This window comes from Oncorhynchus mykiss, chromosome 8 (assembly GCF_057628025.1).
Source record: "Oncorhynchus mykiss isolate SJ-2025 chromosome 8, ASM5762802v1, whole genome shotgun sequence".
Classification (NCBI taxonomy): Eukaryota; Metazoa; Chordata; class Actinopteri; order Salmoniformes; family Salmonidae; genus Oncorhynchus; species Oncorhynchus mykiss.
This window is the reverse complement of record NC_143029.1, coordinates 2,915,001-2,932,500: the sequence shown is the minus strand read 5'-3', so window position 1 is coordinate 2,932,500 and position 17,500 is coordinate 2,915,001. Positions and strand designations below refer to the sequence as shown.

Below are 17,500 nucleotides of genomic sequence, written 5' to 3'. Positions count from 1 at the left end.
GAACCCTTTTAGAATCTTACCGAACATTACAGAACCCTTTCAGAACCGTACCTAACATTACAGAACCCTTTTAGAATCTTACGGAACATATAGAACACTTTCAGAACCTTACAGAACATATAGAACACTTTCAGAACCTTACCTAACTTTACAGAACCCTTTTAGAATCTTACAGAACATAAAAAACAATTTCAGAACCTTACCGAACTTTAAAGAACCCTTTCAGAACCTTACCGAACATTACAGAACACTTTCAGAACCTTACGGAACATATAGAACACTTTCAGAACCTTACCTAACTTTACAGAACCCTTTTAGAATCTTACAGAACATATAGAACACTTTCAGAACCTTACCGAACATTAAAGAACAATTTTAGAATCTTACAGAACATATAGAACACTTTCAGAACCTTACTGAACTTTAAATAACCCTTTTAGAACCTTACTGAACTTTACAGAACCCTTTTAGAACCTTACATTAAGAGAACTCTTCTAGAACCATTTTTTTTTAATTGAACCTTTATTTAACTAGGCAAGTCAGTTAAGAACAAAAACATATTTACTACGATTGGAGCCATAACAGATCTCCATAGGTCTATATCCAAAACCCTTTCCCCTATATAGTGCACTACTTTTGGCCAGAGCATGAGACCTGGGTTCTATTATATTGGTGCTAACTCAGACAGCTAAGTGTTTGACTGAGAAGTGTTGTTGACCTGCACTGAGTAGATAACTTGTCACTGCATATTATTAGCTGAAAGTGACAGTTCTACAGTTCTACTTCTGCGCACACACACACACACACACACACACACACACACACACACACACACACACACACACACACACACACACACACACACACACACACACACACACACACACACACACACACACACTTCCAGAAGCTAGGAGGTAATGATTAGCAAAGAGGCTAACGGTGGAAACTCCCTCCATAACACTAGCAAGGGATTTCAAAAGGGAGAGAGGGAGAAGAAGCAGACAAGGAGGGGGGATAGGGTTGACTAAGGGAACGAGGGGCTGAGAAGAGCAGACAAGGAGGGGGGATAGGGTTGACTAAGGGAACGAGGGGCTGAGAAGAGCAGACAAGGAGGGGGGATAGGGTTGACTAAGGGAACGAGGGGCTGAGAAGAGCAGACAAGGAGGGGGGATAGGGTTGACTAAGGGAACGAGGGGCTGAGAAGAGCAGACAAGGAGGGGGGATAGGGTTGACTAAGGGAACGAGGGGCTGAGAAGAGCAGACAAGGAGGGGGGATAGGGTTGACTAAGGGAACGAGGGGCTGAGAAGAGCAGACAAGGAGGGGGGATATGGTTGACTAAGGGAACGAGGGGCTGAGAAGAGCAGACAAGGAGGGGGGATAGGGTTGACTAAGGGAACGAGGGGCTGAGAAGAGCAGACAAGGAGGGGGGATAGGGTTGACTAAGGGAACGAAGGGCTGAGAAGAGCAGACAAGGAGGGGGGATAGGGTTGACAAAGGGAACGAGGGGCTGAGAAGAGCAGACAAGGAGGGGGGATAGGGTTGACTAAGGGAACGAGGGGCTGAGAAGAGCAGACAAGGAGGGGGGATAGGGTTGACTAAGGGAACGAGGGGCTGAGAAGAGCAGACAAGGAGGGGGGATAGGGTTGACTAAGGGAACGAGGGGCTGAGAAGAGCAGACAAGGAGGGGGGATAGGGTTGACTAAGGGAACGAGGGGCTGAGAAGAGCAGACAAGGAGGGGGGATAGGGTTGACTAAGGGAACGAGGGGCTGAGAAGAGCAGACAAGGAGGGGGCATAGGGTTGACTAAGGGAACGAGGGGCTGAGAAGAGCAGACAAGGAGGGGGCATAGGGTTGACTAAGGGAACGAGGGGCTGAGAAGAGCAGACAAGGAGGGGGCATAGGGTTGACTAAGGGAACGAGGGGCTGAGAAGAGCAGACAAGGAGGGGGGATAGGGTTGACTAAGGGAACGAGGGGCTGAGAAGAGCAGACAAGGAGGGGGGATAGGGTTGACTAAGGGAACGAGGGGCTGAGAAGAGCAGACAAGGAGGGGGGATAGGGTTGACTAAGGGAACGAGGGGCTGAGAAGAGCAGACAAGGAGGGGGGATAGGGTTGACCAAGGGAACGAGGGGCTGAGAAGAGCAGACAAGGAGGGGGGATAGGGTTGACTAAGGGAACGAGGGGCTGAGAAGAGCAGACAAGGAGGGGGGATAGGGTTGACTAAGGGAACGAGGGGCTGAGAAGAGCAGACAAGGAGGGGGGATAGGGTTGACTAAGGGAACGAGGGGCTGAGAAGAGCAGACAAGGAGGGGGGATAGGGTTGACTAAGGGAACGAGGGGCTGAGAAGAGCAGACAAGGAGGGGGGATAGGGTTGACTAAGGGAACGAGGGGCTGAGAAGAGCAGACAAGGAGGGGGGATAGGGTTGACTAAGGGAACGAGGGGCTGAGAAGAGCAGACAAGGAGGGGGGATAGGGTTGACTAAGGGAACGAGGGGCTGAGAAGAGCAGACAAGGAGGGGGGATAGGGTTGACTAAGGGAACGAGGGGCTGAGAAGAGCAGACAAGGGGGGGGATAGGGTTGACTAAGGGAACAAGGGGCTGAGAAGAGCAGACAAGGAGGGGGGATAGGGTTGACTAAGGGAACGAGGGGCTGAGAAGAGCAGACAAGGAGGGGGGATAGGGTTGACTAAGGGAACGAGGGGCTGAGAAGAGCAGACAAGGAGGGGGGATAGGGTTGACTAAGGGAACGAGGGGCTGAGAAGAGCAGACAAGGAGGGGGGATAGGGTTGACTAAGGGAACGATGGGCTGAGAAGAGCAGACAAGGAGGGGGGATAGGGTTGACTAAGGGAACGAGGGGCTGAGAAGAGCAGACAAGGAAGGGGGATAGGGTTGACCAAGGGAACAAGGGGCTGAGAAGAGCAGACAAGGAGGGGGGATAGGGTTGACTAAGGGAACGAGGGGCTGAGAAGAGCAGACAAGGAGGGGGGATAGGGTTGACTAAGGGAACGAGGGGCTGAGAAGAGCAGACAAGGAGGGGGGATAGGGTTGACTAAGGGAACGAGGGGCTGAGAAGAGCAGACAAGGAGGGGGGATAGGGTTGACTAAGGGAACGAGGGGCTGAGAAGAGCAGACAAGGAGGGGGGATAGGGTTGACTAAGGGAACGAGGGGCTGAGAAGAGCAGACAAGGGGGGGGATAGGGTTGACTAAGGGAACAAGGGGCTGAGAAGAGCAGACAAGGAGGGGGGATAGGGTTGACTAAGGGAACGAGGGGCTGAGAAGAGCAGACAAGGAGGGGGGATAGGGTTGACTAAGGGAACGAGGGGCTGAGAAGAGCAGACAAGGAGGGGGGATAGGGTTGACTAAGGGAACGATGGGCTGAGAAGAGCAGACAAGGAGGGGGGATAGGGTTGACTAAGGGAACGAGGGGCTGAGAAGAGCAGACAAGGAATGTGGATAGGGTTGACCAAGGGAACAAGGGGCTGAGAAGAGCAGACAAGGAGGGGGGATAGGGTTGACTAAGGGAACGAGGGGCTGAGAAGAGCAGACAAGGAGGGGGGATAGGGTTGACTAAGGGAACGAGGGGCTGAGAAGAGCAGACAAGGAGGGGGGATAGGGTTGACTAAGGGAACGAGGGGCTGAGAAGAGCAGACAAGGAGGGGGGATAGGGTTGACTAAGGGAACGAGGGGCTGAGAAGAGCAGACAAGGAGGGGGGATAGGGTTGACTAAGGGAACGAGGGGCTGAGAAGAGCAGACAAGGAGGGGGGATAGGGTTGACTAAGGGAACGATGGGCTGAGAAGGGCAGACAAGGAGGGGGGATAGGGTTGACTAAGGGAACGAGGGGCTGAGAAGAGCAGACAAGGAGGGGGGATAGGGTTGACTAAGGGAACGATGGGCTGAGAAGAGCAGACAAGGAGGGGGATAGGGTTGACTAAGGGAACGAGGGGCTGAGAAGAGCAGACAAGGAGGGGGGATAGGGTTGACTAAGGGAACGATGGGCTGAGAAGAGCAGACAAGGAGGGGGGATAGGGTTGACTAAGGGAACGAGGGGCTGAGAAGAGCAGACAAGGAGGGGGGATAGGGTTGACTAAGGGAACGAGGGGCTGAGAAGAATTGTTTTGAATGGTTCCTGAAAATGGACAAAGACTAATAGACTGTTTTATTGTCTCTTTCCCCCTTTCACTTCCTCCCCCCCACTCCTTCTCCTCTCTCCCTCTCCCTATCTCCCTCCCCCCCACTCCCTCCCCTCTCTCCCTCTCCCCCTCCTCCACCCTCCCTCAGGTGATTGAACTAGTCCAGAAGTATGGAGCCAAGCGTTGGTCCGTAATCGCCAAGCACCTGAAGGGTCGGATAGGGAAGCAGTGCAGAGAGCGCTGGCACAACCACCTGAACCCCGAGGTGAAGAAGTCTTCCTGGACCGAGGAAGAGGATCAGATCATCTACCAGGCCCACGAGAAACTGGGCAACCGCTGGGCCGAGATCGCCAAACTGCTGCCTGGCAGGTACAGAGAAGGTGGGAGAGAGGAGGGAGGGAGGGAGAGAGAGAGAGGAGAGAGGGAGGGAGGGAGAGAGGAGGGGAAACTGGGAAATCACTGGGCCGAGATCGCCAAACTGCTGCCTGGCAGGTACGGAGAGAGAGGGAGAGAGGAGGGAGGGAGGGAGAGAGAGAGAGGGAGAGAGAGAGGAGAGAGGGAGGGAGAGAGGAGGAGAAACTGGGAAACCACTGGGCCGAGATCGCCAAACTGCTGCCTGGCAGGTACGGAGAGAGAGGGAGAGAGGAGGGAGGGAGGGAGAGAGGGAGAGAGGAGGGAGAGAGAGAGAGAGAGAGAGAGGAGGAGAAACTAGGCAACCGCTGGACCGAGATCGCCAAACCTGCCTGGCAGGTACAGAGAGGGTGGGAGAACGGAGGGAGGGAGGGAGAGAGAGAGAGGGAGAGAGGAGAGAGGAGGAGAAACTGGGAAACCACTGGGCTGAGATCGCCAAACTGCTGCCTGGCAGGTACGAAGAGAGAGAAAGAAGGGTGTGGGGTGGGGGATTGGAGGAAGAGAGAGAGAGAGAGAGAGAGAGAGGGAGAGAGGAGGGAGAGAGGAGAGAGAGATAGAGATTGTAGTTGCTCAGAACTTACAGTATATTGCTATCAAGAACAACTTTAGAATGGCTGAATGTGTGCAATTTCTCTCTCTCTTTTTCTAAATTTCTCTCTCTCTCTCTCTCTCTCTCTCTCTCTCTCTCTCTCTCTATCCCTCCCTCCCTCGCTCCCTCCCTCCCCAGGACTGATAATGCCATTAAGAACCATTGGAACTCTACGATGCGTAGGAAGGTGGAGCAGGAGGGTTACCTTCAGCACTCCTCCCACTCCATCGCCCCCGGTTACGCCAAGGCCAACCACCACAACGTGGGCTTCCATCACCACTCCCCTCTCCCTCCCCTCTCCCTCCTCACGGGCACCTACCCTTATATTCCGGACCATAGGGTGAGTCCACGCTCCCCCCCCGCCCCTCTGTCGCTTTGGATAGAAGCTCCTGCGAAAAATAGGTTTTATCTCCCAGCTCCTAATATGCTGTTTGTGGAGTCTGATCTGTTTCTATTGGTTCCCAAGGTTCCCTTTCCCCTAGCGCTGCACGTCAACATCTTGAACATTCCACAGCACGGAACAGCTGCTATACAGGTGAGACACGAGAGCATCAACCCAGGGAAAGCTTTTAGTTGGCCTTCACAGCAACCCAGGGATAGCTTTCAGTTGGCCCTCACAGCAACCCAGGGAAACCTTTTTAGTTGTCCCTCAATACACAACGACACAACCCAGGGAAAACTTTTAGTTGGTCACGCTGTCTCACTACTCCACAGCAGCAACCCAGGGATAGATTTCAGTTGGCCACTCACCAAAGCAACTAAGGGAAGGGTTTCAATTCAATCCAGGATTCAAGGGAGAGGCAATACGGACATGCCTGGTGCCCAAATTGATGACGGATGTCGCTCAGCTGAGAGTCGAGTGTGGAGAGGAATTGATTCGGTTCAGTCAGTCATCCTGATGAGCCCTTCCCAGCTAGCTAGTTCAGTCAGTCATCCTGATGAGCCCTTCCCAGCTAGCTAGTTCAGTCAGTCGTCCTGACGAGCCCTTCCCAGCTAGCTAGTTCAGTCAGTCATCCTGATGAGCCCTTCCCAGCTAGCTAGTTCAGTCAGTCATCCTGATGAGCTCTTCTCAGCTAGCTAGTTGAGTCAGTCATCCTGACGAGCCCTTCCCAGCAAGCTAGTTCAGTCAGTCATCCCGATGAGCCCTTCCCAGCTAGCTAGTTCAGTCAGTCATCCTGATGAGCCCTTCCCAGCTAGCTAGTTCCGTCAGTCATCCTGATGAGCTCTTCCCAGCTAGCTAGTTGAGTCAGTCATCCTGATGAGCTCTTCCCAGCTAGCTAGTTGAGTCAGTCATCCTGACGAGCACTTCCCAGCTAACTAGTTCAGTCAGTCATCCTGATGAGCCCTTCCCAGCTAGCTAGTTCAGTCAGTCATCCTGATGAGCTCTTCCCAGCTAGCTAGTTGAGTCAGTCATCCTGACGAGCCCTTCCCAGCTAACTAGTTCAGTCAGTCATCCTGATGAGCCCTTCCCAGCTAGCTAGTTCAGTCAGTCATCCTGATGAGCTCTTCCCAGCTAGCTAGTTCAGTCAGTCGTCCTGACGAGCCCTTCCCAGCTAGCTAGTTCAGTCAGTCATCCTGATGAGCTCTTCCCAGCTAGCTCGTTCAGTCAGTCGTCCTGACGAGCCCTTCCCAGCTAGCTAGTTCAGTCAGTCATCCTGATGAGCCCTTCCCAGCTAGCTAGTTCAGTCAGTCATCCTGATGAGCTCTTCCCAGCTAGCTAGTTCAGTCAGTCATCCTGATGAGCCCTTCCCAGCTAGCTAGTTGAGTCAGTCATCCTGACGAGCCCTTCCCAGCTAGCTAGTTCAGTCAGTCATCCTGATGAGCCCTTCCCAGCTAGCTAGTTCAGTCAGTCATCCTGATGAGCCCTTCCCAGCTAGCTAGTTCAGTCAGTCGTCCTGATGAGCCCTTCCCAGCTAGCTAGTTCAGTCAGTCATCCTGATGAGCCCTTCCCAGCTAGCTCGTTCAGTCAGTCATCCTGATGAGCCCTTCCCAGCTAGCTGTTTTATAGTGGCTAGCTGGCAACAGCAGCAGCATGGCTCTAGTTAAAACTTGTGAAAGAAAGTGAGGTTTATTTTAATGGGAGAAATAACTAGTGGTATTGGTCACCTTCTGGATGTCACCGCGACATGCCAATTAGCTAACGTAACGACAAGCTGGTGCGAATGACCATTGACCAGTGCAGTGGCGTTGTATCGAGGATACCTCCCACCAGGCAGCTGTACCACATGTTGAAGGCGGTTGCTGACGTGGCCAATTTGTTCCATCCTGCCTGATTTTTATTGAGTAAATGACCTTTAAAAGTCTGTTATAGTAGGGAACTCAAATGAATGTGCTGCTGTACAGTCACTAGGGGGGGTTGTTATTTCTAGAGCGTAAGAGCATTTTTTTTTATCTCTAAATGTTTAAACTAGTGAGAAATACACTGAGTGTACAAAACATTAGGAACACCTTCGTCATATTGAGTTGCACCCCCTTTCTGTCCTCAATTTGTCGGGGCATGGGACTACAAGGTGTGGAAAATGTTCCGCAGGGATGCTGGTCCATGTTGACTCGAATGTTTCCCACAGTTGTGTCAAGTTGTCTGGGTGGTGGACCATTCTTGATACACACAAGAAACTTTGAGCGCGAAAAACCCAGCAGCGTTGCAGTTCTTGACACAAACTGGTGCGCTTGGCACCTACTACCATACCCCGTTTAAAGACACTTAAATCTGTTGTCTTGCCCATTCACCCTCTGAATAGCACATACACAATCCATGTCCCAATTGTCTCAAGGCTTTAAAATCCTTCTTTAACCCGTCTCCTCCCCTTCTTCTACACTGATTGAAGTGGATTTAACAAGTGACATCAATAAGGGAATATAGTTTTCACCTGGATTCACCTGGTCAGTCTGTGTCTAGGAAAGAGCAGGTGTTCCTAATGTTTTGTCCTGTGTGCTAAATGACTCACTACTGTAGTGACTCTGGATCAGAGAGTCTGTTAAATGACTCACTACTGTAGTGGCTGAGAGTCTGTTAAATGACACACTACTGTAGTGGCTCTGGATCCGAGAGTCTGTTAAATGACTCACTACTGTTCTGGATCAGAGAGTCTGCTAAATGACTCACTACTGTAGTGGCTCTGGATCAGAGAGTCTGCTAAATGACTCACTACTGTAGTGGCTCTGGATCAGAGAGTCTGCTAAATGACTCACTACTGTAGTGGCTCTGGATCAGAGAGTCTGCTAAATGACTCACTACTGTAGTGGCTCTGGATAAGAGAGTCTGCTAAATGACTCACTACTGTAGTGGCTCTGGATAAGAGAGTCTGCTAAATGACTCACTACTGTAGTGGCTCTGGATAAGAGAGTCTGCTAAATGACTCACTACTGTAGTGGCTCTGGATAAGAGAGTCTACTAAAGGACGACAATGTAAATGTAAAATCATTTTGGGTGATCTCGCTGTGAAAGTGGCTGGCCACACACCAATATACCGATCTGACAACCAAACTAGTATTTTAAATTGCAGCCAACCACAGAAAAAGTGATTTGTTCTCTTTTCCGTGATGACATCCTCCCAAACTCAACAGCCTCCATTCCAAAACATAGATATAAGCCTTCAACAAGTTCTCGTCTAACCAACCATACCTAGGTTATTCCAAGATTCCGTGGAGCATAGTGGTGACCTAGTTGAATCAAAATGCAACACTTAAAAAAATGGAGCTAGCCGTCTTCTCCAAATGTGTCCTCTAACCAGTGATGTACACATTATTCCCAGATTCCATGTGGTTTTTGAGCTGTGTTTGTTTTTTAAAAGGACGTGCAGCTTCCATCTCCTCGCTCAATTGCACGATTGATTTCAAATCATCAAATCAGGTTTTATTTCTCACATGTAGACTAACTGTCAAGGCTGTGGGTAACTGGTGAAAGGAGTCAGGCGCAGGAGAGCTGAGATGCGTGGGCAAGGTATTTAATACAAGATAAACACCATACTATGGTGCTGGATAGACACCATACTATGGTGCTGGATAAACACCATACTATGGTGATGGAAAAACACCATACTATGGTGCTGGAAAAACACCATACTATGGTGCTGGAAAATTACCATACTAGGGTGCTGGAAAAACACCATACTATGGTGCTGGATAAACACCATACTATGGTGCTGGATAAATACCATACTATGGTGCTGGAAAAATACCGGTACCACAAAATAAACGGGCGTAAAAACAAAACCCGGTACCAACCGTCAGACACAACCTTAGACTCCTGGAGTGGACCAGCTACCACCGGCCTGAAGAGAGACACATGGAACGAGGAGTTAATACTCCTGGAGTGGACCAGCTACCACCGGCCTGAAGAGAGACACATGGAACGAGGAGATAATACTCCTGGAGTGGACCAGCTACCACCGGCCTGAAGAGAGACACATGGAACGAGGAGTTAATACTCGGGGCGGCAGGGTAGCCTAGTGGTTAGAGCATTGGGCTAGTAACCGGAAGGTTGCAAATCCCCGAGCTGACAAGGTACAAATCTGTCGTTCTGCCCCTGAACAGGCAGTTAACCCACTGTTCCTAGGCCGTCATTGAAAATAAGAATTTGTTCTTAACTGACTTGCCTGGTTAAATAAAGGTAAAATAAAATAAAATAAAAACTCCTGGAGTGGACCAGCTACCACCGGCCTGAGGAGAGACACATGGAACGAGGAGTTAATACGGTAATCTGGGAGAAGCTGTAAACTGTAACAAACCTCGTCCACTCTCCTCAGGACTTTGAATGGCCCCACAAACCGAGCACCCAGCTTCCGGCAGGGCAGGTGGAGGGGTAGGTTTGGAGTCAGACCTGGTCCCACGGTGCAAACACCGGGGCCTCACTGCGGTGGCGGTCTGCGCTGGCTTTCTGACGCCTCACGGCCCGCTGAAGGTGCACATGAGCGGCGTCCCAAGTCTCCTCCGAGCGCTTAAACCAGTCGTCCACCGTAGGAGCCTCGATCTGGCTCTGATGCCACGGCGCCAGAACCGGCTGGTACCCCAGTATGCATTGGAAAGGGGAGAGGTTGGTAGAAGAGTGGTGGAGCGAGTTCTGGGCCATCTCTGCCCAGGGTATGAACGCCGCCCACTCCCCCGGCCAGTCCTGGCAATAAGACCGCAGAAACCTACCCACATCCTGGTTTACTCTCTCCACCTGCCCTTTACTCTCGGGGTGAAAACCTGAGGTAAGGCTGACCAAGACCCCGAGACTTTCCATGAACGCCCTCCAGACCCTTGACGTGAACTGGGGACCTCGATCAGATACTATGTCCTCAGGCACCCCGTAGTGCCGGAAGACGTGTGTGAACAGGGCCTCCGCAGTCGGTAGGGCCGTAGGGAGACTGGGTAAAGGGAGGAGACTGCAGGACTTAGAGAACCGATCCACAACGACCAGGATCGTGGTGTTGCCCTGTACAGGAGGAAGATCTGTCAGGAAGTCCACCGACAGGTGCGACCACGGCCGTTGTGGAACGGGTAAGGGGTTGTAACTTCCCTCTGGGCAGGTGCCTGGGAGCCTTGCAATGGGTGCACACCGAGCAGGAGGAAACATAAACCCTCACGTCCTTAGCCAAGGTGGACCACCAGTACTTCCCACTAAGGCAACGCACCGTCCGACCGATGCCAGGATGACCAGAGGAGGGTGACGTGTGGACCCAATAGATCAACCGGTCGCGGACAGCAGAGGGAACGTACAGACGCCCAGCTGGACACTGGAGAGGAGTGGGCTATATGTAACGCCTGCTCGATGTCCGGGTCCACCTCCCATCCCACCGGTGCCACCAGGCAAGAAGCCGGGAGTATGGGAGAGGGATCCATGGACTGCTCCTCTGGGTCATACACCGTTCTGGGAACCTGTAGGACAGAGTGAAAACAAAAAGGGTAAAGCCCACCTTGCCTGATGAGGGTTCAGTCTCCTCACCGCCCGGATGTACTCCAGATTGCGGTGGTCCGTCCAGATGGGAAAAGGGTGTTTAAGCCCCCTCAAGCCAATATCTCCACGCCTTCAAAGCCTTGACGACAGCCAACAACTCCAGGTCCCCTAAGTCATAGTTTCGCTCCGCCGGGCTGAGCTTCTTCGAAATGAAGGCACAGGGGCGGAGCTTTGGTGGCGTACCCAAGCGCTGAGAGAGCACGGCTCCTATCCCAACCTCGGACGCGTCCACCTCTACTATGAACGCCAAGAGGGATCAGGATGAGCCAGCACGGGAACCGAGGTAAACAGAGCTCTCAGCTGACCAAAAGCCCTGTCCGCCACAGCCGACCACTGCAAACGCACCGGTCCCCCCTTCAGCAGTGAGGTAATGGGAGCCGCTACCTGACCAAAACCCTGGATAACCTCCGGCAAACCCTAGAAACCGCTGCACTTTCTTTACTGTGGTGGGAGTCTGCCAATTATGCACGGCTGTAATGCAGTCATTCTCCAGCTCTACCTCTGAAGTGGAAATGCGGTACCCTAGGAAGGAGACGGACAGTTGGAAGAACAGACATTTCTCAGCCTTGACGTACAGGTCATGTTCCAACAGTCGACCAAGCACGCTGCGCACCAGGGACACATGCTCGGCGCGTGTAGCCAAGTATATCAGAATGTCATCAATATACACCACTACATCCTGCCTGTGCAGGTCCTGGAAAATCTTGTCAACAAAGGACTGGAAGATTGATGGAGCATTCATCAATGACAAGGTATGACAAGGTACTCATAACGCCCTGAGGTGGTACTAAATGCCGTATTCCACTCGTCCCCCTCCCAGCTACGCACCAGGTTGTAAGCTCTCCCGAGATCCAATTTTTCGAAGAAGCACCCTGTGCATTGACTCAATCGCACTGGCTATGAGAGGCAGCGGGTAGCTGTACCTCACAGTGATCTGATTGATCCCTCGATAGTCAATACACGGGAGCAGACCTCCATCTTTCTTCTTCACAAAAAATAAACTTGAGGAGGTAGGTGAAGTGGAGGGCCGAATGCACGGGGGGATGCGCACGGTGGAGACCTGGTCTGGACTTTCCACCATAGTAGCACCGACGGAAACCCCTAAACACCTCCCCGAGCACTTTCATGACCCTGTGAGAGCCCTCTGTTGCCACGAAATAGTGGGGTCATGACAGGCCAACCAGGGTATGCCCAGCACCACGATAAACACAGGAGAATCAATAAGAAAGAGACTGATTCTCTCCTTGTGACCCTCCTGCATAACCATGCCCAGTGGAGCGGTGGCCTCCCTAATCAGCCCTGACCCTAATGGTCGACTATCTAGGGCGTGCACAGGGAAGGGCATATCCACGGGAACAATGGGGATCCCTAAACTATGGGCGAACACTCTATCAATAAAATTCCCAGCTGCGCCTGAATCTATGAGCGCCTTATGCTGGGAAGTCGGGGAAAACTCAGGAAAATTAATAAACAAAAACATGGCTCAAAAACATGTGAGCAACAGAGGGCTCTGGGTGAGCCTGGTGCCGACTCACCTGGGGCCCTGCCTTCGTGGAAATGAAAAGTGGATCATGTATAAAAGAGAACAGAGAGAACAGAGAGAGCAGAGAGAGCAGAGAGAGCAGAGAGAACAGAGAGAACAGAGAGAGCAGAGAGAGCAGAGAGAACAGAGAGAACAGAGAGAGCAGAGAGAACAGAGAGACAAGAGAGAGTAGAGAGAACAGAGAGGGCAGAGGGAACAGAGAGAACAGAGAGAGCAGAGAGAACAGAGAGAGCAGAGAGAACAGAGAGAGCAGAGAGAACAGAGAGAACAGAGAGAACAGAGAGAGCAGTAATGCAGCCAGTCAAGATGCTCTCAACTTTTTGAGGATCTGAGGGCCAAATCTTTTTAGCCTTCTGAGAGGAAAGAGGCATTATCATTCCTTCTTCTGTGTTGGTGTGTGTGGACCATGATATATTCTTAGTGATGTGGACACAGAGGAACGTGAAGCTCTCGACCCACTCTGACTACAGCCTCGTCGACTGTAGTCCAGGATCAGCTCTTTTGTCTTGCTGATGTTGAGGGAGAGGCTGCAGTCCTGACACCACACTGCCAGTTCTCTGACCTCCTCTCTATAGGCTGCCTCATCGTCGTCAGTGATCAGGCCTACCACTGTTGTGTTATAGACAGGTTACCATGGCTGTTGTGTTGTAGACAGGTTACCATCTCTTGAGTACGCGTCCTGTAAATCCATCTGGCCCTGTGGCTTTGTGAATGTTAACATGTTTAAAGGTCTTACTCACTCTCGGCTATGGAGAGTGAGATCACACAATTGTCCGGAATAGCTGGTGCTCTCATGCATGGCTCAGTGTTGCTTGCCTCGAAGTGAGCATAGAAGGCATTTAGCTCGTCTGGTAGGCTCGCGTCACTGGGCAGCTCGCGGCTGGGTTTACCTTTGTATTCCGTGATAGTTTTCAAGCCCTGCCACATCTGACGAGCGCCAAAACCCGCTTAGTACGATACAATCTTAGTCTTGTATTTACGCTTTGCCTGTTTGATGGTTTATCAGAGGTCGTGGCGGGATTTCTTATAAGAGTCCGGATTAGTGTCCCTCTCCTTGAAAGCGGCAGCTCTAGCCTTTAGCTCATTGCGGATGTTGCCTGTAATCCATGGAAAACTCTGTTGTTAAATAGTGTGGTCTACAACTTATCATGAGGTATTTTAACTCAGGTGAGCAGAACCTCCAGACTTCCTTAATTTTAGAAATTGGGCACCAGCTGTTGTCCCCCCCTTGAGCTTACCTGAAACTGCTGTTCTGTCCTGCTGATATAAAAACCAGCTAGATGGACAGTATATTATCCATCTCCAAGAAATATAGAATATTACAGTTCTTCAGGTCCCGTTGATAGGATAGTCTCTAACGGAGCTCATCCAGGTTGTTCTCCAGTGATTGATAGGATAGTCTCTATTGGAGCTCATCCAGTTTGTTCTCCAGTGATTGATAGGATAGTCTCTAACGGAGCTCATCCAGTTTATTCTCCAGTGATTGATAGGATAGTCTCTAACGGAGCTCATCCAGGTTGTTCTCCAGTGATTGATAGGATAGTCTCTAACAGAGCTCATCCAGTTTGTTCTCCAGTGATTGATAGGATAGTCTCTAACGGAGCTCATCCAGTTTGTTCTCCAGTGATTGATAGGATAGTCTCTAACGGAGCTCATCCAGGTTGTTCTCCAGTGATTGATAGGATAGTCTCTAACGAAGCTCATCCAGTTTATTCTCCAGTGATTGCTGGATAGTCTCTAACGGAGCTCATCCAGGTTGTTCTCCAGTGATTGATAGGATAGTCTCTAACGGAGCTCATCCAGTTTATTCTCCAGTGATTGCTGGATAGTCTCTAACGGAGCTCATCCAGTTTATTCTCCAGTGATTGTACGTTTGCTAATAGAACGAAGGGTATTTACTTGCCGACGTAGTTTCATCAGCGTTCCCCACGTCGGCCTTTCTTGCGTCGTCTCTTTCTCTTCTGAGCCTCAGGTCCTGGTCCGTGGTGAGCAGTATGTCCCGCTTCTCTGTCTCGTTGAAGTAGAAAATCTTGCTGTTCTGATGTCCAGAAGCTGTTTCGACATAGGAAACAATGGTGGAAACATTATGTACAAAAAAAAGTTAAGATCAGCTCAATAAATCACACAAAATAACAGCCTGTTGGTCAGGAGCCTATATAACAGTAGCTGTTCATTCTAGCGCCTGTGAAGTGGTAATTGATGAGTGACTGACAAAACAGTGTTGCGTTTTCACTCCGTTGTGGTAACCCACATATCAAAATTCTACATCTCTACAGTTCTACATCTCTACAGTTCTACATCTCTACTGTTCTACGTCTCTACAGTTCTACATCTCTACAGTTTTACTGTTCTACAGTTCTACATCTCTACAGTTCTACATCTCTACTGTTCTACAGTTCTACTGTTCTACATCTCTACAGTTCTACAGTTCTACAGTTCTACATCTCTACAGTTCTACATCTCTACTGTTCTACAGTTCTACTGTTCTACATCTCTACAGTTCTACAGTTCTACAGTTCTACATCTCTACAGTTCTACAGTTCTACAGTTCTACATCTCTACAGTTCTACAGTTCTACTGTTCTACATCTCTACAGTTCTACAGTTCTACATCTCTACAGTTCTACATCTCTACAGTTCTACAGTTCTACTGTTCTACATCTCTACAGTTCTACATCTCTACAGTTCTACAGTTCTACTGTTCTACATCTCTACAGTTCTACAGTTCTACAGTTCTACATCTCTACAGCTCTACATCTCTACTGTTTTACAGTTCTACAGTTCTACATCTCTACAGTTCTACAGTTCTAATGTTCTACATCTCTACAGTTCTACTGTTCTACATCTCTACAGTTCTACATCTCTACTGTTCTACAGTTCTATATCTCTATATCTCTACAGTTCTACATCTCTACAGTTCTACATCTCTACAGTTCTACATCTCTACTGTTCTACAGTTCTACATCTCTACAGTTCTACATCTCTACTGTTCTACATCTCTACTGTTCTACAGTTCTACTGTTCTACAGTTCTACAGTTCAACAGTTCTACATTTCTACAGTTCTATATCTCTATATCTCTACAGTTCTACATCTCTACAGTTCTACATCTCTACAGTTCTACATCTCTACTGTTCTACAGTTCTATATCTCTATTTCTCTACAGTTCTACATCTCTACAGTTCTACAGTTCTACATCTCTACAGCTCTACATCTCTACTGTTTTACAGTTCTACAGTTCTACATCTCTACAGTTCTACAGTTCTACATTTCTATATCTCTACAGTTCTACATCTCTACAGTTCTACATCTCTATATCTCTACAGTTCTACAGCTCTACAGTTCTACAGTTCTACTACAGTTCTACATCTCTACAGTTCTACATCTCTACAGTTCTACAGTTCTACAGCTCTACAGTTCTACATCTCTACAGTTCTACAGTTCTACATCTCGACAGTTATACAGTTCTACATCTCTACAGTTCTACATCTCTACATCTCTACAGTTCTACAGTTCTACAGCTCTACATCTCTACAGTTCTACTGTTCTACATCTCTACAGTTCTACATCGCTACAGTTCTACAGTTCTACATCGCTACAGCTCCACAGTTCTACATCTCTACAGTTCTACAGTTCTACATCTCTACAGTTCTACAGTTCTACATCTCTACAGTTCTACAGTTCTACAGTTCTACATCTCTACAGTTCTACATCTCTACAGTTCTACAGTTCTACAGTTCTACATCTCTACAGTTCTACATCTCTACAGTTCTACAGTTCTACAGTTCTACAGTTCTACATCTCTACAGTTCTACAGTTCTACAGTTCTACATCTCTACAGTTCTACATCTCTACAGCTCTACAGTTCTACTGTTCTATAGTTCTACAGTTCTACATCTCTACAGTTCTACAGTTCTACATCTCTACAGCTCTACAGTTCTACATCTCTACAGTTCTACATCTCTACATCTCTACAGTTCTACATCTCTACTGTTCTATAGTTCTACATCTCTACAGTTCTACAGTTCTACATCTCTACATCTCTACAGTTCTACATCTCTACATCTCTACAGTTCTACAGTTCTACAGCTCTACATCTCTACAGTTCTACTGTTCTACATCTCTACAGTTCTACATCGCTACAGTTCTACAGTTCTACATCGCTACAGCTCTACAGTTATACATCTCTACAGTTCTACAGTTCTACATCTCTACAGTTCTACAGTTCTACATCTCTACAGTTCTACAGTTCTACAGTTCTACTTCTCTACAGTTCTACATCTCTACAGTTCTACAGTTCTACATCTCTACAGTTCTACAGTTCTACATCTCTACAGTTCTACAGTTCTACATCTCTACAGTTCTACATCTCTACAGTTCTACATCTCTACATCTCTACAGTTCTACATCTCTACTGTTCTATAGTTCTACATCTCTACAGTTCTACATCTCTACTGTTCTACAGTTCTACAGCTCTACAGTTCTACATCTCTACTGTTCTACAGTTCTACATCTCTACTGTTCTACAGTTCTACAGTTCTACAGTTCTACATCTCTACTGTTCTACAGTTCTACAGTTCTACAGTTCTACATCTATACAGTTCTACATCTCTACAGTTCTACAGTTCTACAGTTCTACATCTCTACAGTTCTACAGTTCTACATCTCTACAGTTCTACAGTTCTACATCTCTACTGTTCTACAATTCTACAGTTCTACAGTTCTACATCTCTACAGTTCTACTGTTCTACAGTTCTACATCTCTACAGTTCTACATCTTTACAGTTTTACATCTCTACTGTTCTACAGTTCTACAGTTCTACAGTTCTACATCTCTACAGTTCTACAGTTCTACATCTCTACATCTCTACAGTTCTACA

General features: G+C 48.9%; 1 protein-coding gene across 4 annotated transcripts in view; it reads left to right on the top strand.

The window, feature by feature from the left end:
• Positions 1-17,500, top strand: part of LOC110516791 (transcriptional activator Myb) — a 57,547-nt gene that overhangs the window by 18,481 nt on the left and 21,566 nt on the right. For 2 of the 4 annotated variants that reach the window (XM_090183073.1, XM_090183072.1), the window contains exons 5-7: positions 4,287-4,507; positions 5,277-5,478; positions 5,605-5,673. In XM_090183073.1, coding sequence (XP_090039199.1) covers positions 4,287-4,507; positions 5,277-5,478; positions 5,605-5,673 — 492 coding nt within the window. The remainder of the gene's footprint in view (positions 1-4,286; positions 4,508-5,276; positions 5,479-5,604; positions 5,674-17,500) is intronic. The other 2 variants (XM_090183075.1, XM_090183074.1) reach the window with 1 other exon arrangement.